This window comes from Musca domestica, unplaced genomic scaffold, assembly GCF_030504385.1.
Source record: "Musca domestica strain aabys unplaced genomic scaffold, Musca_domestica.polishedcontigs.V.1.1 59, whole genome shotgun sequence".
Lineage (NCBI taxonomy): Eukaryota > Metazoa > Arthropoda > Insecta > Diptera > Muscidae > Musca > Musca domestica.
In genome coordinates, this window is record NW_026712362.1 from 1,447,957 (window position 1) to 1,475,303 (window position 27,347).

At 35.5% G+C, this 27,347-nt stretch overlaps 2 protein-coding genes across 2 annotated transcripts; one reads left to right on the plus strand and one right to left on the minus strand.

The window, feature by feature from the left end:
- Positions 1-3,303: 3,303 nt before the first annotated feature.
- Positions 3,304-7,205, minus strand: LOC131805631 (odorant receptor 67d-like). The gene is made up of 4 exons (XM_059129029.1): positions 6,899-7,205; positions 6,316-6,839; positions 6,056-6,245; positions 3,304-3,782 (listed from the first exon to the last, which is right to left on the minus strand). Exons 1-4 carry the CDS (start codon positions 7,139-7,141, stop codon positions 3,570-3,572), a joined length of 1,170 nt encoding a protein of 389 aa, XP_058985012.1. The 5' UTR covers positions 7,142-7,205; the 3' UTR covers positions 3,304-3,569.
- Positions 7,206-12,932: 5,727 nt separating this feature from the next.
- On the plus strand, positions 12,933-17,945 carry LOC101895861 (odorant receptor 67d-like). Its single transcript, XM_059129030.1, has 3 exons — positions 12,933-13,240; positions 13,331-13,848; positions 17,505-17,945. Exons 1-3 carry the CDS (start codon positions 12,998-13,000, stop codon positions 17,539-17,541), a joined length of 798 nt encoding a protein of 265 aa, XP_058985013.1. The 5' UTR covers positions 12,933-12,997; the 3' UTR covers positions 17,542-17,945.
- The last annotated feature ends 9,402 nt before the right edge of the window (positions 17,946-27,347 follow it).

Sequence of the window (27,347 nt, forward strand, 5' to 3'; positions counted from 1 at the left end):
TATCGGTATTTTTGAGGTTTCTGCCACTATTTCCAACCAAATTAGCTGAAACTTTAAATTTGGGGTTATCGGTAGGTCTGTTATCTCTATTTCTCTCAATAAAAAATATTCGCTACATATTCATTATTTGTTAAAAACCCCCATATAGCAGCACATCCCGATTTTCGGTATTTTGAAGGTTTCCGCCACAATTTTCAACCAACCTAAATATGGGTTTCGCTATTTGGGTTATTTTTATACCCTCAGCCACATGTCTAGAGAGGGTATATATCATTTTATACGGCCAAAACGTGCCTCATCGAACCAAACTGGAGTCGATCTAGCTATGTCCGTCCGTCCGCCCGTCTATCTGTAAAATGAGTCCTGTTGGAATGTCGAAAATGCTTGCGTGTCCAAGGCTTTAATACACCCTCCAGAATATTTTCGAGATAATATTCGGCATTTCTTCTGATACCACGGTCGATTAATACGAGCGGAGAGCGACCATCGGCTGTTATGGCGGTCCACACCACCACACTACATCACCATGGCCTGGCGCTTGAGTTCTGGTGGCCAACCGAAAGTGTACATTTTCAGCTGACCTCTTTGGCACGATCGTTTTGTTTGTTTACAAACTGTTGGACAACGAATGTTTTCTCATCGGAGAAAACCAAATTGGACAGTTCACCACTTCCGGCCAAGCGAAGCAACTCCTCAGCTCTTTTGAGTCTATTTTCTCTGTGTTGCGGTGCAAGTTCTTGCACTTTTTGGAATTTCATTGGCTTTACCCCGAGCTCTTTTTTCAATATTTGCCGAATGGAATATTGCGATATGTTCAGCTCACAAGCCATTTTTCGGCTTCTGCGAAGCGATTTTCGATCTAGTCGCTCCATTCGGAAGATAGAGAATGTAAATGTAAAATAACTCTATTTATGAAAGTGTTTTCCACTTGAATTTTATTGAATCGCAGTTCATGTCCACCCCAAGCTATACTATGAGGATATCTTAAATTAAGATGTCAATAATGTCAGGTTGTTTCCAAGTCTTCCATGATGCTTGTCTTGCACTTTTTTTGAAGGAAAATGCCAAGCACGTATGAGAGTCTAACAGATGTTTATAAATTATTGTGAGACTATGTAATCTACTGTAATTTTGCTATATTCAAGTTAGTTCTGGTTCACTCGAGGATCTCAAATAATTCGGACGTTTATGTAGAGAACAAATAACAAATATGGTCGATATGCCTTTACCAAGCTATAAAGAAAGTGTTAAAATAAAATCGATAGATCTTGGAGTGAATCTCGTAATTTTGGTTATTTTTGATAGGTAAGTACCGATACCATTGTACAATATGTTAAAGAGGCCTAGAAAAATGTTTTGTTTAAACCATCATTGATGGGAGCTTCAAAAATATTCTTTAAAAAAATCCACTTTGATAAGAGACCACGTGAAGAAATATTCTTCATAAAATCCATGTCGTAAAAAGCCCTTAAAAATGTTCGTTAAAAATGTGGGTTTTATATGGGGAAGATATCAAAAAGTGGACCGATAAGACCCCCTTTTTAAACGAAAGATTTTTGAAGTAATCCAAAGCTCTGTACAAATTTACAAAGCTTCATATTAAATATTTTGAAATATATGTCAAAATATTAGGGTTCCTTTGTATAGGGTCAAGGCTATATAAAGGCCTTAGATAATTTTGGCTTAAGAACACTAGACTTTTTTAAGAATTATAGAGGTTTTTCACAAGCCATACCGGATATAGCAAGTGAAAATATAAGAAAATTTGCAATAAAATCGAAAAAAGTGCTAAATTTGTCGAAAATAAATTATTTTTTATAAACAAAATTGATTGAAAGCGATTTTAAACAAAGTATATATATTTTGATCAGCATAAGATTCTAAGTAGATTTAGCCATATTCGTCTGTGGCAATCACCTTAGAGTCCGAACGAAGTGATGTGGGTGCACAAATTTTTACTCAAATTGGGGGTCCGTAGAATTTTTTGTATTGGAAATTTACTACATAGGTCCATAGTTTTATATAGCCTCCATATAAATATTTTTTTAGGTCCAAGTTGGTTATAGACCCCATATAATGATTTGTGTCACACTTTTTATTGGATTTTTTTTCAAACTCGGTATTTGGAGTTGGTAATAGGCTTTCTCTTCTTGTGATAGAAACTTGCTCATCCAGGTCCACATTTTCGTAGAACCCCCATATCATTATATGGGGTATATCCGATATTAGGTATTTCGAATTTACAATTGGCACCGCCCTCGCTGCCAGAAAATTGGCTAGGCTCACTTGACTATACCACCGGATATTCGATATTTTAATAATTTCAAGGACATTTTTTACCAAAAATTTTTGGAATCTTCCAAGTTCCTTACAATTGGTGATAAAAATGTTCGACCCGGTCGAAGCTAGCTTATTTTTTACTTGTTAGCTCTACTATAATAATCTCCTGGGTTTTACCTGCAATTTTTAATATTTTTATACCCTCCACCATACTATGGAGGGTATATTAATTTTGTCATTCCGTTTGTAACTCCTCGAAATACTCATGTCAGACCCAACAAGGTATATATATACTTGATCAGCGTAAAATTCTAAGACGATTTAGCCATGTCCGTCTGTCTGTCTGTCTGTTGTAATCACGCTATCTTTCGAACAAATAGAGATAGAAGGCTAAAATTTTGCACACATGTATATTTTGCCATTAGGCAGGTAAAGTTCGAAAATGGGCCATGTAGGTCCAAGTTATCATATAGTCCCCATATAACGGTACCTTCCGATATTCGGTATTTTGATGATTTTAGCGACATTATTCATCGGAATTGTTTCAAATTTTGCATTTGAAGTTCGTAATGGATACTACATCCTAAGTCAAAAAATGAGCCATGTAGGTCCACGTCTTCATATAGTCTCCATATAACGGTACCCGCCGATATTCGGGATTTTAATGATTTTAGCGACATTGTTTACCGGAATCGTTTCAAATTTGATATTTGAAGTTCGTAATAGATACTACATCCTAAGTCAAAAAATGAGCCTTGTAGATCCACGTCTTCATATAGTCCCCATATAACGGTACCCCGAGAAAAATTAAATATTGTAAAAACTTATGACAAAAGTTGCCTATGCAGGTCCACGTCGTCGTATAAGCATTCGGTATTTTTAAGATTTTAACAGAATTTTTAACGGATTTTATTTATTTATTTATTTATTTTTTTTTTTGTGGAAATTGCCAAATTTGTACCAAGTGGTGGAGGGTATTAATAGTTTGGCGCGGCCGAACTTACAGCTTTTTTACTTGTTTCGTAATATTTTTAATATTCGAAACTGATTTATTTTGAGTAAATAAATGACATGTTTCCGATAAAAATAACTAATAATTTCTTAGAGTAATGACGCTGTACATTTTTAATCAGATTCTATTTTTTGATTGGAGAAGTTAGTGAATAAAAGTGCATTTATTTATAATCTGCTACAATTTATTACGTTTAATTTCCTTAAACTAATTAGTCAATTTCCTTTAAATGAGATTAAATATATTTATATTATTACTTGAAAATATTTAGTAGTATTTAATCAAGAAAATTGATCAACATCATTGTCATGGTGTAAATAAGTTTGGTTAATTGTAGACCGGTATTCACGGTCAGCGGAATGACAGCGCCAATTGTAAGACCTCCGGTTTTTTGAGCCATCATCAACATCATGAGCAACATTTTTCTCTCGGCTGCGGGTAGCTTATACCAAATCACTTGGGTGTAACACAAATCGGTGAAGCTATCATTCTGAAAATTAAAAGGTGAAAACAAAAATGAAAAATCGAAAAAAAGAAATAAAATAAAAAATAATTTACAAAAATGCCTCTGCAAATATTATATATATTGATAGAGGTTAGGTTAGCATTTGAGCCCCTCCAAGGTCCTCGTTCTAGTTCCCCTGCCTTATAATCGTTCCAGTTTCTATGCGGGAAATTAAGTGAGAAATGTTGATAGGACAATATATTATGGCCCAAATATTGACTACTTTTTGGGTTTCTATATAGCTTCAAATTATGGGTTTCTTACAAGAATTGCCATTTTTGTGATCTCCTAAGTACCAGAAGGGGTTCACAGATATATATCATTCTCACAACAGATCTTGTGCAAGCAAAAGTGTTAGCATGTGTGGAATTCGAAGCGAGTTTGATGCTTATTCGGCTTTTTTTAAGCGTTTTGTTTTTTCAAAATCTTGAACCCTACGTGGGGGAGATACCAGAAGAAATGGCCCAATCTCTACCACATTTGTAGCAGATCTTGTGTTGATGGAAATATTGAGATGTGCCAATTCTTAATGGGGTCGGGAGTTAATTTGGCGTTTTATGAACTTCAGGGTTATTAAAACGTTTGACCTATTGTGGGGAAGGTACCGGAAGGAGTGGACCGATATATTCCATATTCACACCAGATCTTGGGTTCATTAAAATATTGTGATGTGTGTAATTTTAAGATAATCGGACTCTAAAATCACACTTTTTAAAATATGTAATTATTCAAAATTTTGACCTTTTGTGGGACAGGTACTTGATGGCGTGGACCTATATTGCCCATTTTCGTACCTGACCTAGAACTGATGCAAATATTAGGATTTGCAAAGTTGGAGTAAAAGCGGACTATAGCTTCTCATTCTGTGCAGTAAAATATTTTTTTGAAACTTTCTAATTTTTTTTTTGGGGGGGAGGGGTACCAGATTGAGTAGAGCGATCTAAGTTTGATAATGATATTACTATGTACCAAGTTTGGACCAAATCGGATACTCCCTACGAGATTATCCTGCGCACCATCCAGATAGACAGAGAGACAGACATAGCTAGATCGACTCTAAATGCCCTGGTCTAAACCCGTTATTTCGATGAGGCATGTTTTGTTCATATGCTGAGGGTATAAAAAGCAGCTAACTTCTGCTGGGTCGAACTTTTAATCTCCTTGATCATTTTGAAAAAAACTTGAAAATTTGCAAAAAAAATTGTCAAAAAATACAGCTCAAAGGAAAACCGGGTCTCTACGAATACATGATCCTGCATTAATAATTTTTTGTCATAGGATGTTGTGCCCATTACGAACTTTAAAAACGAGATTTAAAACAATTCCGATAAAAAATCGCTAATGTCATCAAAATACCGAATAAAGGGAGGTTCAATTATATGTGGGCTATATGAAGTCGTGGACCTACATGGACAATGTTCCGTCATAGATTGTAATACTCATTACGAGTTTTAAATACCAAATGTGAAAAAATTCCTTCGGAAATATGGGGGCTACACGAAGGCGTGGAACTGCATACGAAATGTTTGTCATAGACTAAAGTGACTATTAGGAACTTCAAATACGAAATATAAAACAATTCCGGTAAACAATGTCGCAAAAAATCATGAAAATACCGAATATCGGGGGGTACCGTTGTATAAGGGCTATACGATATCGTGGACCTATATAGACAAATCTCTTCCAGGGGATGAGGTACTCAGAGCGAACACCTTGTGCGGATTTTCAGACAATCCATTGAAAAATATGGCTAAAATCATCAAAATACCGAATATGGGGGGGGGGGGGGGGGGTACCGTTCTGTGGAGGGCTATACGATATCGTGGTCCGATAAAGCCAATCTTCGAACTTGATCTGCCTGCAGATAAATGACTGATCTGTCCAAATTTTAGCTTCCTATCTTAATTCGTTTTAACAATAGCGTGATTACAACAGACGGACGGTCGTGCAGGGCTAAATCGTCCTAGAATTTTACGTGGATCAAGAATACATATACTTTGGAAGGTCTAAAATTATTATTTCGATGAATTACGAATGGAATAACGAACTAAATATATTCCCCAATCTACGTATGATGGAGGGTAAAAAAAGGAGTTAGGCTAGGCCTAGGATACCGCTGTCATCAAAATCGACTGATAAATTCAAACTTGTTTTATATGCTTCGAGCTCGAACCCAACAGTTCTTATTTCAAAATATTTGGGGATTTCTCTCCCCTCTCTCACTCACTCACTCTCCCTCTCTCGCTCTCTCTACTTACGGTCACTTCAACGACAGTACCCAGGCCACAATAAATATACAACATTATAAAGCAATAGGAGAGATAGGTTTGGCCACCTGGCCAGGTACCCAAAAGTAGACAGAACAGAGTTGAAGATATGCTCAAAGCAATTGTGGCCATTTCCACGAGAAGAACCCAGAAATAGTTGTCCTTTACGGTGGTTATATATCTGCATAAAATCAAAAAGAAAAAAAATGAGAAGTCATTTTCATTCCATCGACTGTTTTTTCACTCTTTACCTCATATACTTCTGATGCCATCGGAAGATATCCTTAAGCATCTCCTTACACTCAGCCTTTTTGGCATCATCACTGCCCTCAAGGACATCATTCAAATCATGGAATTTACACGACAATATACCCTTGAACAATGGAAAATGACTGACGAAGGTAAAGAAACACAAATCGGCTGCAAAATTTCCAAATGCCCCGAAAATAATGCAAATACTGTGCATACAATTCATAATGAGGTAACCGTATTCGGTATCCCCATCAACGCCGGGCAACTGGAATTGCATGACAAAGATGCGTTCATTGAACACAAAGCGAAAGAATGGCACCACCCCAATCAGGCCAACGGTAATGGCCACATGAAAGAAGGCCATCAGTTTGATGCACTTTACGGCCGTATTTATGCTTTTCTGTAAGCAGTCACGATACTCGTCATGTTTCGGAGCATATTCGGCATAGACTTCACGTAAATCATCGACCAAATAACGCAAATGGTCCTTGTTCCAAATGGCATTCAGCAGCTTGCAATAGCCCTGCAAAGGAAAAGATTGAAATGTTCTTTCAAAAAAAAAATCCCCCTTCCCCTTCTCACCTGTAGAGCACTTCCGAAAAAACAAATGACCTGCAGCATATGGGTCCAATCCTTTTCGATAAATATGTTAATATACAACGTATAGCCCGTGAAGATAAAATACAGATTTATAAATGTCACCACAATCCTTGTCAGGACATTAACCTTATAGTTGGCAACGAAAACATTTGCCCCACAAACTCCCGAACACAGTTTGATGAGGCGCACAATTCCCTCATATTCATCCACCACCGATATGGTCATTTTGTTTTACAAAATTTCGATCTCCGAAAGTGGTTTTCTGGAAATATTCCGCAAACGCTTCTAATCGATATGTGTGAGGGATTTCAGCAAACTAAGCTGCAATAAATAATTTCCACTAACTTCCTGCCCATGACAATTAGCAACACGTGAAATGAAAAAAAAAAAAAACAACTAATTAAGCAGTACATAACCTTTTGTGGCTATATAACACCTGAATGCTTCTCATACATTATTTATACCTACATATATTTTAAAGGTTTCAATTAATCTGTCGTCATATACATTTGTTCCTGAAAAGGACTACAAAAATTAGCAATTCTAAAGGTTATGAATGAAGAATTTTTTTCAAAATTTTAATGGGTCGAAATTTCCTACAGATTCGGTTTGGAAATTCGACTTAAACCTTCAAAAGTCCCTATAATATTTAAAAGCAAAGACCAAAATCAGAAAACTTGCTATTCTAGCGCCATCTTGACATGAAGATTAACAGGTAGTTTAAAAAAGATGAATTTACGGGTTACGAACCCATAAATTTAACTGCCTAATATCGATTTATTGACCAGGTTATGCGCAAATCTATAAATTTATAATTGGCACCATTTTTTTGGAAATGGAAATGAGCAGAAGTTCTAAAATAAATCCAGTGCCATCTTGATTTTAAATCAACCAGAAGAGATCAAAAACTAAAAACTATTTAATTACGAGCGCCATCTTAATATGAAAAAAGGTCAGGTAGCTGTAATAAAAATGAATTTGAGAGCATACTTCTAGGCGAGGAACAAATATCTGCAACATAAATTCAATACCCAAGCAAAGATGCTCGTTGCAACTCGGGTTACGATTCACACGTCGTTTTTAAATGTTGAATAGTTTATTTTCTTACTTTGGCCATAACTCCTTTATTATTGGGTTTTTCGAATTTTTAGGGTGTTTTAAATCGTTTCATTATTTTCACTGGCTCGTATCGATTTATTGACAGACAATATCTTCAAAATATGGACCATGAGCCATTACGAACGCCATCTGGACATGAAATGACCAGGAAGATTTTAATGAAAACTCATATATCAGAATATATTCTTAGAGGAGGTAAAAAGTTTGCAACATTATATCAATACCCCAGGAGGATATTAATTTCCAATCGAGTTACATTTGTAATTGTGTCTGCCTGATCTTGAAGTAGTTTTGCTATTGAACTTCATGTTATCATTAGCGCCATCTTGATATTACATTAATAGATAGTTTCCAAGCAGATAGTAAAAGGTGAGCCACACCAATTAATTATTTATTTTCTGACCAGGATTAAAGCTCCATAGATCCTTAAAAATATTTCAGGAAGAATACACTTTTAAGGCTCCATAGGTCCTATAAACTTTTTATTTAGAACAATCCACATTTTAGGATCCCTTGGTTTTTAAAACCGCGTTTATTGCTCCGTACGTCCTTTAAAATTTTTCTTTAAAACATCCATGTTTAAGGCTGCATACGTATGATAACCTACACCACTATGCGAATTTAGTAGAGCTTCCATAACAAAAAAAAGTTTTTATTGGGAATTAATGTGTAGCAGATCATACACACTATGAACCTTATTTGGATGCGTATCATGGCTTCAGAGTAGTCACAATTTTGGAAATATATCCAACTTTGAATTGATTTTTAAAAAATCTGACCGAGGCTTTTTTACCACTAGTACCAAATATTATTGCTGTATAGTGCATGATGTGACCTCGATAATAATTATATTAAAAAGTATTTATTAAAGCAATAGATAACCCGGACCGAGTTTTACTAAATGGAAAAATTCGGTTAAATATGAACAAGTAAAAACACAGGCCCGACCGAAGTTTTAATACCCTCCACCATTTGGAACGAATTTGGAAATTTTCAAAAAATTAAATCCCTTAAAAATTCTGTTAAAATCTCAAATATTCCGAATATGCCGTTATATTGGGGTCTATACGAAGACGTGGCAACTTTTGTCATAACCCATTACAAAAAACTTGGAAAAAAATCCGGTGAATTATGTAGCTAAAATCATCAAAATACCGAATATAGGGAGGTACTGATATATGGGGTCTTTACGAAGACCTGGATCTGCATAGGCAATTTTCTGTCACAGGCTGTATTACCTATTAGGAACTTCAAATACGAAATTTGAAACAACTCCGGTAAATAATGACGCTAAAATCGTCAAAATATCGAATATCGGAGGTTACCGTTGTATGTGGGCCATACGATATCGTGCATCTATATACACATTTCTCTTCCAGGGGGTAAAGTGCTTAGAAAGAACTTCTAGTATGGATTTTTAGACAATTCCACTGAAAATGTAGCTAAAATCATCAAAATACCGAATATAGGAAGGTACCGTTATATAGGGGCTATATGAAAACCTGGAGCTGTCACAGGCTGAAGCACCTATTAGGAACTTCAAATGCGAATTTTCAAAATATTATCGGTGAATATTGTACCGACAATCATCAAATGGGGGCTACCGTTATATGGGAGCTACACGATATCGAGATATCGACTAGACCTGCCTGCAGACAAAAGACTGATCTGTGCAAAATTTTAGCTTCCCATCTTTATTCGATTTGACTCTAGCGTGATTACAACAGACGGACGGACGAACATCGCCAAATCGACATAGAATTTTATGTTGATCAAGAATATAAATACTTTGTGGAGTCTAAAATGTATATTTCGAGGTGTTACAAACGGAATGACAAACTTAGTATAACCTCCATACTATAGTGGAGGGTATAAAAATCCACGTTCGAGGCTCCCTTGGTAATTTAAAACCACGATTATTGTTCCGTATGTCCTTTACAATTTTTCTTTAGAATATCCACATTTGAGGTCTCCTTGGTCCTTAAAAATCCAAGTTTAAGGCTACATAGGTCGTTTAAAAATGTTATTTATAGAAAATCCACGTCTAATGCTACATAGGTCCTTTAAAAATTTTTATTTTAAAACTTCACGTTAAAGCCTTCTGGTGTCCTTTATAAATGTTCTTTAAATATAATAAAATGTCTACATAGGTCCTCTATATATGTTCTTTAAAAAATTCCAGGTTTAAGACTCTTTGTATTTTTAAAATCCACGTTCAAGGCCCCTGAGGTCTTAACAATTATTCTTTTAAAAAAACAACAAAATTTAAGGCATTCCTCGTTTGAGGCTTCATTAGTCCTTTAAACATTTACAACTTTGTATTTTTAAAATCCACGTTCACGGCCCCTGAGGTCTTAACAATTATTCTTTTAAAAAAACAACAAAATTTAAAAAATCTACTTTTAAGGCTTCCTTGGTCCTTTGAACATTTTTTGTAATAAAATCGACGTTTGAGGCTTCCTTGGAACTGTAAATAATTATTTTTTTTTAAATTCTTTAAAACCTCCGTATGTCCTTTAACACGTTTGAGACTCCCTTTGTCCTTTAAAATTTTTCTTTAGAACACCCACGTTTGGGACTCGCTTGTCCTTCAAAATCCACATTTAATGCCTTTAAAAATTGTATTTCAAAAATTCACTTTAAAGGCTTCTGGTGTCCTTTATAAATGTTCTTTAAATATTCACGTTTAAGTCTCCTATAGTCCTTTATAAATTGTCTTTAAAACCCATGTTTATGGCTATATGGGTCCTATATATGTTCTTTACAAAAATCCAGGTTTAAGGCTCTGTAGGCCCTTTAAAACTTTGTATTTTAAAAATCCACGTCTAAGGCTTCAGAGGTCTTAAAAATTATTCTTTAAAAAAGAAATATTTAGGCGCCAGAAATCCTTTGTTCTTTAAAAAAAATCCAGGTTTAGGGCTCTGTAGGCCTTTAAAACTTTTTATTTTAAAAATCCACGTTTAAGGCTTCAGATGTCTTAAAAATTATTCTTTAAAAAAAGCAATATTTAGGCGCCTGGGATCCTTTGAAAAATTTCTTTAAAAAATGCACTTTTACGCCTCCTGTGGTTTTTATATAAGTTCCCTAATATACCCATGTTAAGGAATTCAAGTTTAAAGTTCCAGAGGCCCTTTAATGTGTTCTTAAAAAAAAAACAAGTTTAAGGCTCCTGGGGTTTTGTTCTTTTAAGAATCTACGTTTATTAAAGGTTGGGATGTATGCCTAATAAATGGATGTAGTTTTGGAAATTCGTGCCAGAAGTGTACGAAAAGTACTAAAAGTTACTGAATATGGCACCATTTTTATTGGGCGAAAATATAAAGCTAGTATTTTGATATTTGGATCAAGGATCAATGGTGCAGCATACAAGTACCAACGAGATTCGAGAATATTCAAACTTAAAGTGTACGAAATGTACTAAAAGTTACTCATTAAGTACCATGATGTTTCGTTTGACGGATAGGGCGGAAATCTTGATTTTTTTTGGAAATCAAGTTTGGAAATTTTGTCCGAGGAGGTTTTGGAAATGTGTACTTAAATGTACCAATCGTACCAAATGGTACTAAACTTGGCACAATATGCTTTTAGCTAATGGATAAAATTTGAAATGAGGGTCACTGGTGTAGTGTATATATGTACCATGGAGTTTTTGGGAATTACGAAAGTTGAATATATGAAAAGTACTAAAAGGTACTGAATATGATACCATTTGTATTGGGGGAAAGGATAAACCTGGAATTTTGATTTTTGCATCAAGGGTCAATGGTGCAGGATATATGTACCAAAGAGTTTTTTTTTTTTTGGAACATACAAACTTAAAATGTACTAAATGTACTAAAAGTTACTCATTTTGTACCATGATGTTTTTTTTCACGGAATGGGGCAGAAATCTTGAAATTTGATATGGGAATCAAGGTTGGAAAGTATGTCTGAGGTGGTTTTGGAAATGCGTACTCAAGTGTACCAATCGTACCCAATGTTACTAGCTTTGGTACCATCTTTTTGAATCAGGGAATAAGAGTTTTCATGAATTACGAAATTTAAGTAATACAAAAGTACTAAATGGTACGGAATTAGGTACCACTTGTATTGGGCGAAAAGATAGAGCTGGAATTTTGTTATTTGGATTAAGGGTCAATGATGTAGGATATATGTACCAAATAGTTTTTAAAATATTCGAAATGTACTAAAAGTTACTAATTTTGTCCCATGATGTGTTGTTTGTCGGATAGGGCGGGAAATTTGAAATTCCACATGGGAATCTAGGTTGGAAAGTATATCTGAGGTGATTTTGGAAATGCGTACTTAAGTTTACCAACCGTACCAAATGGTACTGAATTTGGTACAACATGCTTTTGGGTAAATGTATAAAATTTGAAATGAGGGTCCCTGGTGTAGTATATATGTACCAAGAAGTTTTTGGGACTATTTAAGTGTATGAAAAGTACTAAAAGGTACTAATTGGGTACTATTATATTTTTCAACGAATACAGCTAGAATCTTGAAGTGCTTGGGAAAGTATGCCTGTTATAAGGAGATGGTTGTAAAAATGTGTACTTAAAACTACCAAGCGTACCAAATGGTACTAATTTTGGTACAATCTACATTTTGGTTAATGGTTAATAATTCCTAAAAATCATCAAAAATGTTCCTTTCAAATTCATTGAGGCTTCATTTCGACTCTCTTTGTTAGAGGTACTCATTAGCTGCCTTAAATCCATTACTTGGTTGAGAACCGGCCTATTGTCAGTTTTTAAAGTCCAATTAAACAAATTGCACAATTTTCATGTCAAAGGTTGGAAATTATCACTCAATGCCAGATGTTTGGGGAAAATTCCTCCACAGACCTGAATTTTCACACACACACTATCCTTGTTGGCCATTCATGAGTTGGTTGCAATCCTTGAATTTTCCGTTTGAATATTTGTTTTGAAAAATTAATAGAAGACATCTGACATCGTCATGGTCATATCTGTGGTGCAGCGCAACGAATTTATTGTTCGCATCATACGTCTCTCCTCGAAATACTGTGGTTGTGATGTCCTGAATCCGGAGTGGAAAATGAATTTACTCACCTGGACGGTGATAACGTTCATCAATATGTTTTCCATATTGACGTGTTATACAGTGTATGTGAGCATCTATTTGGAGGGGGAATGGTCGCACAGTCTGCAGGCCTTGGCCATGGTGGGCAGTGGGGTGCATGTAAGTCATTGGGCTTCGTGGCGATTAGTTTTCCAATTTTCTAATTTTTATTGTTTCCCTTTTCTCTCCTAAATCCCTCTCTGCCTGTAGGGCTATGCCAAACTCTTGAATGCCATTAGGAATAAGGCCTATTTTCGTTTTTTGGTCGACGAACTGCACACGATCTACAAGGAATACAACGAAAAGAAACATTCCGATTATCGTGCCTATTTACACAAGACCATGAATCGAACCGTTGTTGGCCTCAAATCGATGGGCATCGTTTATGCCATTGTCGTTTGTAGCCTGATCACAGTGGTGCCGTTCTATCGTTTCTTCTTCAATCAACGCGTATTTATAATGCAGTTTTTATTGCCTGGGCTGGATCCGAAGGTGGAAAGGGATTTCATAATAATGAATGTCGTACATTTTTTCAGTATCCTGTTCGGTGGATTTGGTAGCTTCGCCGCCGATTTGTGTTTCTTTTTGCTGGTCTTTCATGTGCCGCTGTACAAGGATATATTGTCGTGTAAATTTCAGGAAATCAATGAGGCTCTGGAGCTGGATGAAATGGAGAGGAGTGGTGAACTGTTGCGGGACATATTCGAGTGGCATCAGCGCTATATGAAGTAAGTGGGTTTTGGAATTTCATTTGGATTCTTTTTTGGTAACGCCAATAGGGGATATTAAGGGCCTATAATGGAAGACTGATATAAGCGATAATACAGAATCAACTACAAAGTAGAAAATTGCAGATATATGCCAGATTCCGATTTTTAAGGCCAGGGACTGTCCATGTGTTATCTCACGTGAGATAATTTTCATGGATTTGGGGTCCTTTGAAAGAAGCTTTTTAACATCGATTTTTTACTGCCTCTGAATTATTCGGAAACAGGTATTCATTGACTATCTTGATGTGTATCTTGCAAAGGATTTTAACCATCTTTGTGGCAAGGATTTTCACCTTTTAGACCTTTTGCAGATATGTGGCAGATTCCGATTTTTAAGGTTAAGGTCTATCCATGTGTCTTTATGACGTGAGACAATTCTAATGGACTTGGGATCCTTTTGAAAGGAGCTTTCAGTTTTCGATTTATTATGCCTCGGAAAGATTCGAAAATAGATTATTTTGACAAGGAGTACGAGAAGGGTAAAACTTCGTCAGTGTCCTCGGTTTCTGACCCATGATTTTTTTCTTAAGGTCGTAGACTTTTTGTCCAATGGAACACTAAAGAAACAGGAAGTATTGCTCTGGACCACTTTAAGTTCTATTGCTCCAACTGCCTCGGCCTGTGATCTAAACTCTTATGACCCATTCAAAACCATATAGACTCGGAATTCTAGAGGGGATCTGTAGCTTTGATGGCATAACTAAGTCCTTCCCTTGTAGATGACATTTGAAAACAGCATAAAATTCAAATCGAAGTTGGATTTATGTATCTATGTATAAATAGATATGTAGATAGATGGACGGATAAATGGGTGGATGGGCGGATGGTAACTGAATGTACACAGAAATTACCTTTTCCAGCACCTACGCCCCAAGGTTGACCCTCACACAAAATTTGAAGATTCCAGCTTCAATCGTTTCGTCTAGGGGTTGATGAATCAGTCTGCCATATACTACTACACCAAACGGGTAAAATGGAAATCTTGACATTTTCCATGCGGGTCCCCCTAGGAGTCAACCTTGAGGGGTCCACCTCTCCTGGGTTTTTGAAAATTAGTACTAGAAAGGTACGAAAAGTATTAAAAGGTGCCAAATTTGATGCAATTTGTATTGGACGAACGGATTGAATGAAGATCACTGATCTAATATATTTTTACCAAAATGTTGTTAGGAAATTCGAACTCCAAAGTGTACGAAAAGTACTAAAAGGTACTAATATGGGACTATGATGTTTTATTGGATAGAACTAAAATCGTAAAATTGTATATGGCACTTAAACTGGAAAGTAGGCCCAATAAAGGGAGGTTGTTTTGGAAATTCGTACCAGAAGGACACGAAAAGTAGTAAAAGGTAGTATATAAGGTATTTGAATCAAGAGTCAATGCAGGTTATATGTACCAAAGAATTTTTAACAATATTCGAACTTAAAGTGTTCGAAATGTACTAAAAGTTACACATTTTGTACCATTACGTTATGTTTGAAAAATAGGGCTAAAATCTTGACATTTGATATGAGAATCAAGGTTAGAAACTAAGTTTGATGTGGTTTTTGGGAATGCATACTTAAGAGTACCAATTGTACCGAAATGTATTGAACTTTGTACAATCTGCATTTGGGTTAATTGATAAATTTTGGAATCAGGGTCACCAGTGTAGTATGAGTTTTTGGGAATTATGAAATTTTATGTGTACAAAAAGTACTAAAAGGTACTAAATATGGTACCATTTCTAGTGAACGAAATGATAGAGCTAGCATTTTGATATTTTTATCAAGGGTCACAGGTGCAGCATAGATGTACCAAAGAATTTTAGGAAATTCGAACTAAATGTGTACGAAATGTACTAACAGGTATCGGTACCATTATATTTTGTTTGACGGATGGAGCTTAAATCTTAAAATTGTATATGGGATCGAGGTTAGAGAGTATGTTTGAGGTGTTTTTGGGGATGCGTACTGAAGTGTGTCAATCGTACCGAAATGGTACTAAACTTGGTACAATCTGCATTTGGGTTAATTGATAAATTTTGGAATCAGAGTCACTAGTGTAGTACATATGCACGAAGGAATTTTTTAGGAATTATGAAATGTAAGTGTACGAAAAGTACTAATTGGTACTAATTTGGTACCATGAGGTTATTCAACAGATAGAGCTAGAATCTTGAAATGCTATTAGGTAAACAAAGGTGGGAAGTATGCCTGTTATGAGGGATGGATGTATACTTAAGAGTACCAATCTTACCAAATGGTATTAATTTGGTACTTATGCATTTGTGTGAAGGGATAAAGGTGGAATGTTTGAATTAGCCTAGGGGTACGGTTGAGATAAAGAGGTCTCTCGGGAAATGGTACTAAATTTGGTACATACTGCATGAATTGAAGTGGAATTATGAATTTTGGATATTGGATATTAGGATCACCGTAAGTGCGTTGATTTCACATAAGGTGGTGTTTTTGGAAATGTGTACCATATAGTGTACGAACACTATTAAATGGTTCTAGATTTGGTACCATGATACTTCTTGTAACGCACAAACCTAAAATCTTTAAATTCAATATAGGAATCAAAGATGGGAAGCTTAAATGATAAAAGGAAGTGGTTTTGAAAATGCGTACTAAAGTGTACCAATCGTACCAAATGATACTAAATTTGGACTACATGCATTTAAATGAATGTATGAAGGTGGAATGTGGAAAATAGAGGTATGGTTGATATAACGAGCTCGCTCGGAAAATGTGTACGACATCATGTAGGAAAAGTACTAAATGGTACTAAAATTGGCATATAGTGTTGGAAAAGATCTGGAATTGTGAATTTTAGTATTAGGATCATCATAAGTGTGTTAATTTTCAAAAAGGAGGTATTTTTGGAAATGTGTACGAAAATTACTAAATTTGATAAATTGTATAGGGATAGAGCTGAGTGTAGGATTTAGACAATACGGTGTTTTTGGAAATGTACAACAAGTACTAAATGGTACCAAAATTATTATAAATTTCCGTATAAAGTAACTGAACACCTCTTTTGGCTGTATTACCTTAACTCACGAGCTGACCATATTAGGGGTTCCATAATTTAGTCTCGTCATTATCATTGTTGCTTTTTCCATAAGAAAGGTTAAGCAACCCTTTTCTTTGAGTGGCTCAATTTTAAATATTTGAAAAAACTTTTCGGAAAGTGATATTGAATTCTGAGTTAAGTCTCAATATTGGTGGTACGATTTTCCATAGAATTCATTGTTGTGTTTTTGATTTGTTTTTAATATATTCCGATTACAGATTCATTTCCATCGTCAAGGAGAATTACTTTTGGGTAATCCTTGTCGAAATGGCAACAATCTTCCTCTGCTTGGCTTTATCGCTCTCTTGTATAATCTTGGGCACCTGGCCGGGTGGTCAAACCTATTTCTTTTATTGTTTCATTATGTTATATGTTTTTTGTGGTCTAGGCACATTGGTGCATACGACGGTAAGTAAGAGCTACTGTGAGTAGTACTTAAAAAAATAATAAATAAATAAATAAATAATAATAAATATAAATAAATAAATAATAATAATAAATATAAATAATAAATAAATAAATAATTAAATAAAATTTCCTCCTCCTATTTTTTAAGAATGATGGCTTCATCGATTCTTGTTACACGGAAATAATTTGGTATAAACTCTCGAATGGCGATAGGAAAATGTTACAATTCATGTTGGCAATGACCCAGAATACATCGGGTTTGACCATAAGTGCTGTTGTACCGCTGACAATGAACACGGGTCTGCAGCTGACCAAGGCCATTTATACCATGACAATGATGCTCGTCAATTTTCTGGAATGAGGAGGTGTGAAAAGAGGAAGAGGGCAGATTGGTCATTAGTGGATCAGTTCATACCGTGAATTTTTATTTGACACTTGTTTGTAGTTGTTTGATGAGCACAGATGTTGAGTTAGATGTAATTCGTTTGTACCTAGTTATTATATTACTAGATTAATTAAATGGGTTATGAATTTGAAATCAGTCAAAGTTTTTATCTAATAAATGATAAAATGTTATATTTTTTTGTGATACATTTTCTCCCCTCTGAACTTGGTACGCAATACCAAGTAAGTTTTTTCTTCTCATCATGGTAACCTGTCCCTCAAAAATGGAGACATCATCTGGGATATTTTCATACAAAATTTATTGTTATTAATTATTTATTTATTTATTTATTTATAAGTTTCTGGCCAAGAAAGCTTCCATGGCTGCCAAGGACATGTTCAGTGGAAAAGTCTGGAAGTTCATTTTCTCTAATGGAAGAAGTTAAGGCAAATTTAATAAAGCAATCAATCAAAATGGTTGCCTATGATGGACATAATAATTGAGCCCATAATAATCAAAATATTTATAGCAAATCAAGGGGGGTCTAAGAATAAGTGGAAGAGTTTTGTCAGGAACGCTTAAGGTTCATAAGACAACTGATTTGAAACTCAATGTCAATTTTTTCACAATATTGATGCATGTATGTTTGTATGTAGGTGTCATGCTTTAATGGTACATACGCCATTATCCAGCATTGAGGAAAATCTATTTCTATTTCCATATTCTCCTTTTTATACCCTCAGCCATATGGCTAGAGAGGGTAAATACCATTTGATACGGCCAATAGTAGAAATAACGTTTTTTGACCCTAGGTGCTAGATCAGGTGCAACAATATCGGTTCACTCCATCCAGTGCCACCCCCACAAAGGGTCAACATTTTGAATAATTACAACTTTTATAAAATGCGATGTAAGAGTCCGATTGTCTTCAAATTACATACATCACAATATTTTTATTAACCCAAGGTCTGATGAATATATCGGTCCATTCCATTAAGTACCTCCCCCACAAAGGGTCAAAATTTTGAATATCCATGAAGGCAGTAAAATGCGAAATTAACGTCCGATTTCGTTCAGACTTGAATCTATTCTGTTATAAAGAAGGTAGAGATCGAAATATTCCTTTTGGTACCTCCCCCACAAAAATTAAAAATTTTTGGAATAACCAAAACGATTATAAAATCCGAAATAAGCATCCGGTTCTCTTCATATTTCACACAACCCAGTATTTCTACTAAACGTAAGATCTGCTCTGAAGATGGGATATATCGGTCCACTCCTTCTGGTTCCTTCCCCACAAAGAGTCAAAATTTTGAATAACAATGAAGTTCATATAACGCGAAATTAACATCCGATTCCATTCAGACTTGGTACATCTCAATATTTCTATCAACACAACATCTGGATAAAGATGGTAGAGATCGGGCCGCTCCTTCTGGTACTTGACCCACAAAGGGTCTAAGAATAACTAAAACGATTATAAAATCCGAAATAATTATCCACTTCTCTTCATATTTCTCATATCCCTACTAACACAAGATCTGCATTGAAGATGCGATACATCGATCTACTTTCTCCTCCACAAAGGGTCAAAATTTTCAATACTTATATATGACATAACTTGCGAAATAAGGCAGCGATTCTCTAAAACTTGGTTTATCTAAATATTAATCTTAACCAGAAACCTGATATTATAAAATTGGATATCAATACTCGATTTTCTTGTAATTTTGCCGATATCAATATTTTTATCTGTATTAGATGAAGTATGAAAATGGAATACTTTGGTCGACTCACTCACATTTTAAAATTTTCTAAAAATGATGATGATCTCATATAACGTGAAGGAAGTGAAACAATTTAGTCCAAATCTGGCATGTCGCATTATTTATTTAGATCCGATATGAAGTGGACAATATTGGCCTATTCCTTCGCAACCTATTACGTAGATGTTAAACAATTTGAATAATATAGCAAACCTGTCGGTAAAACCTACTGATACCTTTTAACTTGTTATACCCTCCACCATACTGTGGGGGGTATATTAATTTTGTCATTCCGTTTGTAACTCCTCGAAATACTCATGTCAGACCCAACAAAGTATATATATATATATATTCTTGATCAGCGTAAAATTCTAAGTCGATTTAGCCATGTCCGTCTGTCTGTCTGTCTGTCTGTTGTAACCACGCTATCTTTCGAACAAATTGAGATAGAATTTTGCACACATGTATATTCTGCCAGTAGGCAGGTTAAGTTCGTAAATGGGCCATGTAGGTCCAAGTTATCATATAGCCCTCATATAACGGTACCTCCCGATATTCGGTATTTTGATGATTTTAACGACATTATTCACCGGAATTGTTTCAAATTTGGTATTTGAAATTCGAAATGGATACTACAGCCTAAGACAGAAAATTGTCTGAACAGGTCCACGTCTTCGTATAGCCCCATATAACGGTACCTCCCAATATTCGGTATTTTGATGATTTTAACGACATTATTCACCGGAATCGTTCCAAATTTGGTATTTGAGCATAAAACATAAAACATATAATGGGCCATATAGGTCCACGTCTTCATAAAGCCCCCATATACCGTACCCCCGATATTCGGTATTTTGATGATTTTAGCGACAATATTTACCGGGATTGTTTCAAATTTCGAATGTGAAGTTCGTAATGGATACTTCAGCCCATGCCAGAAAATTGTCTGCGCAGGTCCACGTCTTCGTGTAGCCCCTATATAACGGTACCCCCCATATTCGCATAACTTATGACAAAAGTTGCCTATGCAGGCCCACGTCGTCGTATAAGCATTCGGTATTTTTAAGATTTTAACAGAATTTTTAACGGATTGTATTTTTTGGAAATTGCCAAATTTCTACCAAATGGTGGAGGGTATTAAAAGTTCGGCCGGCCGAACTTACAGCTTTTTTACTTGTTTATTTTGGATTGGAATTTCAAAGAATGATTAGTTGAATTAAAACGTCATAGCGTCTTGTCAAAAATGTATAGTTTTTATTTTCTTTCGAGACGAGTTTAAGGATTTCGAACGATAGAGCTAGAATTCTGAAATTTGGTATTAAGTGTACGAAAAGTACTATTAGTTTTTTTTTTTACGAACAGGGCTAAAATCATGAAATTTTATCTGGGAATTGAAGTTGGAAAGTGTACCTGATATATGGGGATGGTTTAGGAAAAGCGTACTTATTGGCGTCAATCGTACCAAATGGTACTAAATTGTTCACAATGATGTATTATTATAAGGATCATAGGATCATGTACTAAGCTTGGGATTTCATATGCGTACTATAAGTACACGAAAATTATAAAATAGTAAATAAATAGGATAAAAAGTGTAGGGATGGAGCTGAACTTATAAATTAGCTACAAGGATCACTGTGGGTTAGACAATGGGCAGTTTTGAAAATATAGTGAACGAAAAGTACCAAATTCGGAAAGGGTATTCCTACACAGAGCTATAATACTGTGTGATAATTTTCGGTATATGATCCGGGTGAATGGAACGTGAACCTGGGAGGTACTGGGAGGTATTTATCTATGTTAAAATTTGCCTCTATTCCCAAAATAGACTCAATACAAATATTTAGCCAAATCGATTTAAAATGGTATGAAGACCCCCAAAATAGGTAAAATCAGGAGATACCATTATATGGGCGCTATTTCGAAACATTGATCTACATTGAAAATTTTATGTGAAGAGGTTTTCTACCCCTTCGAAACCAAGATGCCAAATTAGGACCAAATTAATAGAAAATGTGGTCAGGGCACGGATATAGCTGAAATCAGGGGAGGGTTATACCAAAACATGGGCCTATATTGATAAATTTTTTCAAGGATGGACACTTCTTACTGAGTTCTTTGCAATTTTATGCGAAATCTTGAACCCTATATGGGGGAGGTATCAAAAGAAATGGTCCAACCTCACCAACTTTATAACAGATCTTGTCTTAATGAAAATATTGAGATTTACCAACTCTGAATGGATTGTTAATTTCGCGTTTTATAAGCTTCATGGGTATTCTAAATTTTGATCTTGAGGTGCCAAAAGGAGTGTACAGATATATCCCAATTTCACACCAGACCTTGCCTTAATTTAAATATTGTATTTATGTATAAGTATGCAATTTGAAAAGAAAACCAGTAAAGAAAGTCTTAAAGTCGGGCGGGGCCGACTTTATGATACCCTACACCACTTTGCTAATTAAGTAGAGCTCCACATAACAATTAAAAGTTTTTATGGGAGAATTCAATCATACACGCTATGATTATAATTATAATTTAAAGTTCAAAATTTGGCAAAGATATTTCTGAGCTGTATTTGATATATTTCCCTGAATATCGTTGTTACGGAGTGCATATTACGGTTGTGGGTAACAAATATAGCAATTGGGTTGAATAATATATATGGAAGCTATAGCTATATCTGAACCGATCTTCACCAAATTTGACATACTAGCTTCTAGATTCAATTCGATCGTAAGTTCCAAATTCCATCCCATTTGGACAAATATTAGACGTTTGCTGCACAATAAAAGGTAAATCGGACGAATTTATATATGGGAGCCATATCCAAATCTGAACCGATCTCGATAAAATTTAGCAAATGTATTTCTGAGCTGTATTTGATATATTTCCCCAAATATTGCTGTTACAGAGTGCATATTACGGCGGCGGTGGACAAAAATAATAAATCGGATGAACAATATATATGGGAGCTATAACTATGTCTGAATTGATTTCGATCAAATTTGGCATACATATTTTCTGGCCTAATTTGGGTGTATATGCAAAATTCCATACAATTCGGGCTGATATTACACGTTTGGTGCACAATAAAAAGCAAATCGGACGAAGATATATATGGGAGCTATATCTAAATTTTGACCAATTAGCTCCAATTTCAATAGGGTTCGTCCTTGGGCCAAACAAAAGATCTTTGCAAAATTTCATCTGGATCGGGCAATAAATGCGACCTGTACTTTGTTTACAAAAATACATGGACAGACGGACGGACGGACGGACATGCATAAATCGACTCAGAATGTGATTCTATGCAGATCATCAAAAGGAACTATGGGTCTATCTCGTTTCCTTCTGCCTGTTACAAACAAATGCACAAAGCCATAATACCCTGACCACCTTGTGGTGTAGGGTATAAAGAACCGGACGGGATTATGTGATCGATTTGGTTATTCGCAAATTTGACTCAGTGTGGGGGAGGTACCAGAAAGAATGGTCCCATCTCTACCACCTTTATAACAGATATTGTGTTTATAGAAGTATTGAGTTGTGTTAATTCAGAATAGAATCGGATAGTAATTCCGCGTTTTATGAGCTTCATGGATATTGACAATTTTTACCCTTTTTGGGGGAGGCCCCAGAAGGAGTGAACCGATAATGTCCATTTTCGCAACAGACCTTGGGTTAATAAAAAATATTGTGATGTGTTTAGTTTGAACACAATCGAACACTAACATCGCATTTTATTAGAGTTATAATTATTCAGTATTTTGACCCTTTGTGAACCGATATTGTCCATTTTCGATCCTGACCTAGCACTGATGCAAGTATAAGTATTTCCAAAATTGGAGCGAAGTCGGATTATCCCTTTTCTTTCTGTGCGGTTCTTTTTTTTTTTTTTTTTTTGAAATTGTCGATCTTTTGTGAGAGAGGTATCAGAATGAGTGAGTCGATATTACCCATCTTCGAACTCGATCTAAATTTGATAATAATATTACGATGTACCAAATTTGGACAGGATACTCCCTTCTGGGAAGAAAGACAGACGTACGTACATCGCTAGATCGACTCCAAATGTCCTGAAACGGATTTGGCCCAAAGAGACCTAGGGTCTAAGACCGTTATTTCGAAGAGGCACGTTTTCGCCGTATCAAATGATATAAACCCTCGGTAACCATATGGCTGAAGGTATAATAACTTAATATCGCCATTACAGAGATATAGGACAAGTCAGCATATATAATGAACATCTGACTACATAACCGAAGGTTGCATGCAGTCCGAGTTTAATCCAGAATAAAAGTCCATATTGAGTAAGTTGAACGTAAAATATTTTTTCCTGATTTTGAAGTCGTTTCACAGTTCACAATTCTGGACCGATCAACATGGAATTTTGCACGAGCCCTTATTTTTTGGATGATCATCAAATAGCATTTAACAGCTAAAATGTACAATAACTTTTGGGTGAAAAATTTCAAAATTTTCAACCCCATTGACAAATAAAATTCTATTCTATTGGTTTCCCATATAGGAAAGTATATATGGATCTTCCTAGCTCGCCGAGCTGAGTCTGTCCATGTTAATTTGTAATCACGCTACAGGTCGCAATTATGGCCCGATCCTTACGAAATTTTGCACGAAGGTGGGGTTAGGGTCAGAATAGAAGCCTATTTCTTTTGGAGATGATCGCCAAATGTTTAGGGGTTGAAATGGACCAAATACTGAAAGAATGTCGGATTTTGCAGTAGCTATACAGGTCGCAATTATAGACCAATCAACGCGGAAATTCGCTTGTAGCTAGAGTTTAGGGCAGGGAAGAAGCCTACCAATTTGTCATCGGATAATATTTAGCGGGTAAAATAGACCATATCTTTTGTGTTGAAAAAATTCAAAATTTTTCATTAAACCGCGAATATTTTAAATCCCGGCGAAATCACAAAGCCATGACAATGTTACTTCTGATCTTTACATTGATGTTAACATCCAACAAATCGGATATATAGCAAAATATGTGCGATATATATGTCTATCAAAGAGGATATGCTTGAAAGATCTCATATATGTCGAGAACGGAAAACTGCAAAACTATCAGCAGGTCGTAATTATCGCCCGATCCTCACGCACATTTGAATGGGGGTTACCGGACGTTGCAAAAGGTAAGCAGTTTTGGATGGCCATCCAAAAATATTCCATGTGTGAAATAGTTTGCCAACTTTTGTAGACAAAATACTTTCCATTCCAGTGACTTTTTGGAGAATTCACAAATACAGGAAAGACGCACTTCTGATTATTTCGTTAACGCTGATTTCATTAAGGAATATAGTCAAATGTCTGTATCTCACATAGATGTGTTTCAGTCAAAAACCAATAATAAATGTTAATATTTTGCCACTTCTGAGAGATTATAGGACTTTGGGAAATATTGATTCCAGATCTAGGAAGACAATTTAATTACCAATAAATTGGAAATGAGCAAATTAGTTTAAGTTGCTATTATTTGAAAATTAGAGAACGAAACCTGATGGGTTTCTTTTATCAATTGCCACAATAGGTTGTGGAATTTTTTGAAGTATCTCGCCTATATAAACTGTATCGTTTATAATAGTGTTGTAGGGTATTCAACGGTCGGACCCGCTCGACTGTAGTCTTTGCTTACTTGTTTTTTTGTAAAAACAATTGAACCAAAAAAGAAAAAAAAAACAAAACCTGGTTGCTGCCTATTTATTTTGGCCAATAACCGCTCTCTCATCTACCAGAATATTTTTCCCATTGGGACTATTTTTTTTTTTGTTTGGAGAATTATTTTTTTTTTTTCATTTTGTATTTAATTATCGTTTATTAGTAAAAATTAGAACATTATTATTTACATTTTCAAAAACAAATTTGTGTACTTAGGTTCAATATTGCGGTTCTGTTGTGAAACGATATTGTAAATTCCTAAGAAAACCACAAAATGTTAAATGTTGTTTTCTGGCAGACTTCTTCCGGTTTGCATTTTTTTTTTTTTTTTTTTTTTTGTCAATTGGTTCGAAAAAAACTACTAAGTAAGTTTAAAAACATTTGGGACTAAAAGGTTTCAACCACAATGTTAATGTGTTAATTTTTTTCAAAAAAGGAGAAAAGAGCTGTTTAAAAAGGCTTAATGCAAATGGATGATAATCTACAGGGTGAGATAAAAAAATGCAAGAAAATCAAACTCAACTCATTTTTACGTTTTAATTTTTTAAATTTTTTTAAATGAAAGCAAAAAATGTCGGTAATAGCATCAAATTTTAGAATAAGTTCAGATTTATTCGAATTGGTAACCTTTTGCACAAATTATGGCCTTCAAACGGCCAATGAAGACGTCACACGCTGCCCGAATGTTGCTCTGCGGTATTTTGGGCCATTCCCGGCGAAGCGCTTGCTTGAGGTAATCGACACTTTGGTATTTTTTAGTGCCAAACTTGCTTTCCAAAATACTCCAGACACAATAGTCTAACGGATTGATATCCGGAGATTTTGGTGGTCAATGTGAGCTGGAAAGGAAGCAAGGAACCTCATTTTGTAACCATTCTTTGGTGGCGCGTGCTGAGTCCTGTTGGAATGCCCAATGTCTGCGGCCAATATGTTTGTGTGCCCAAGGCTTTAATACACCCTCCAGAATATTTTCGCGATAATATTCGGCATTTATTCTGATGCCACGGTCGATTAATAGAGCAGAGCGGAGAGCAATCATCTTCTGTTATGGCGGCCCACACCATCACCATGGCGGGCGCTTGAGTTCTGGTGTCCAACCGAAGGTGCACATTTTCAGATGACCTCTTTGGCAAGTGGGAACACGATCATTTTGTTTTGTTGTTGTTTTCAAACTGCTGGACAATTAATGTTTTCGGAATGTCATCGGAGAAAACCAAATTCGGAAGTTCACCACTTTCGGCCAAGCGAAGCAACTCTTTAGCTCTTTTGAGTCTATTTTTTATACCCTCCACCATACTATGAAGGGTATATTAACTTTGTCATTCCGTTTCTAACTCCTCGAAATACTCATGTCAGACCCAACAAAGTATATATATATATATATTCTTGATCAGCGTAAAATTCTAAGTCGATTTAGCCATGACCGTCTGTCTGTCTGTTGTAATCACCCTATCTTTCGAACGAATTGGGATAGAAGGCTAAAATTTTGCACACGTGTTTATTTTTCCAGTAGGCAGGTTAAGTTCGTAAATGGGCAATGTAGGTCTACGTTTTCATATAGCCCCCATATAACGGTACCACCCTATATTCGGTATTTTGATGATATTAGCGACATTATTCACCGCAATTATTTCAAATTTGGTATTTGAGATTAATAATGGATACTACAGCCTATGGGAACTACAGTCTGTGACAAAAAAATGTCAATGCAGGCCCAGGTCATCGTATAGGCCCCATATATCAGTACCTCCCTATATTCGGTATTTTGACGAGTTTAGGTTCAATACCCACCGAAATTGTTTGAGATATCGTATTTGACGTTAGTAATGGATGCTATAGCCTGTGAGAGAAAATTGTCTATGCTGGTCTTCGCACAGCTCCGATATAATGGTACCTCCCTATTTACGATATTTTGATGATTTTAGCTACATTACTCACCGTTTATTTCAAGTTTCGAATTTGAATATGGTAATGGCTAATGGCAAAAAATGCCTATGTAGGTCCATGTCGTATAGACCCCAGTATAACGGCAATATTCGGTATTTTTAAAATTTAACAGAATTTTTTAAGTGTTTTTTTTTTTTTTTTTTAATTTCCAAATTCGTTCCAAATTGTGGAGGGTATTCAAAGTTTGGCCCGGCCGAACTTACTGCTTTTTAAC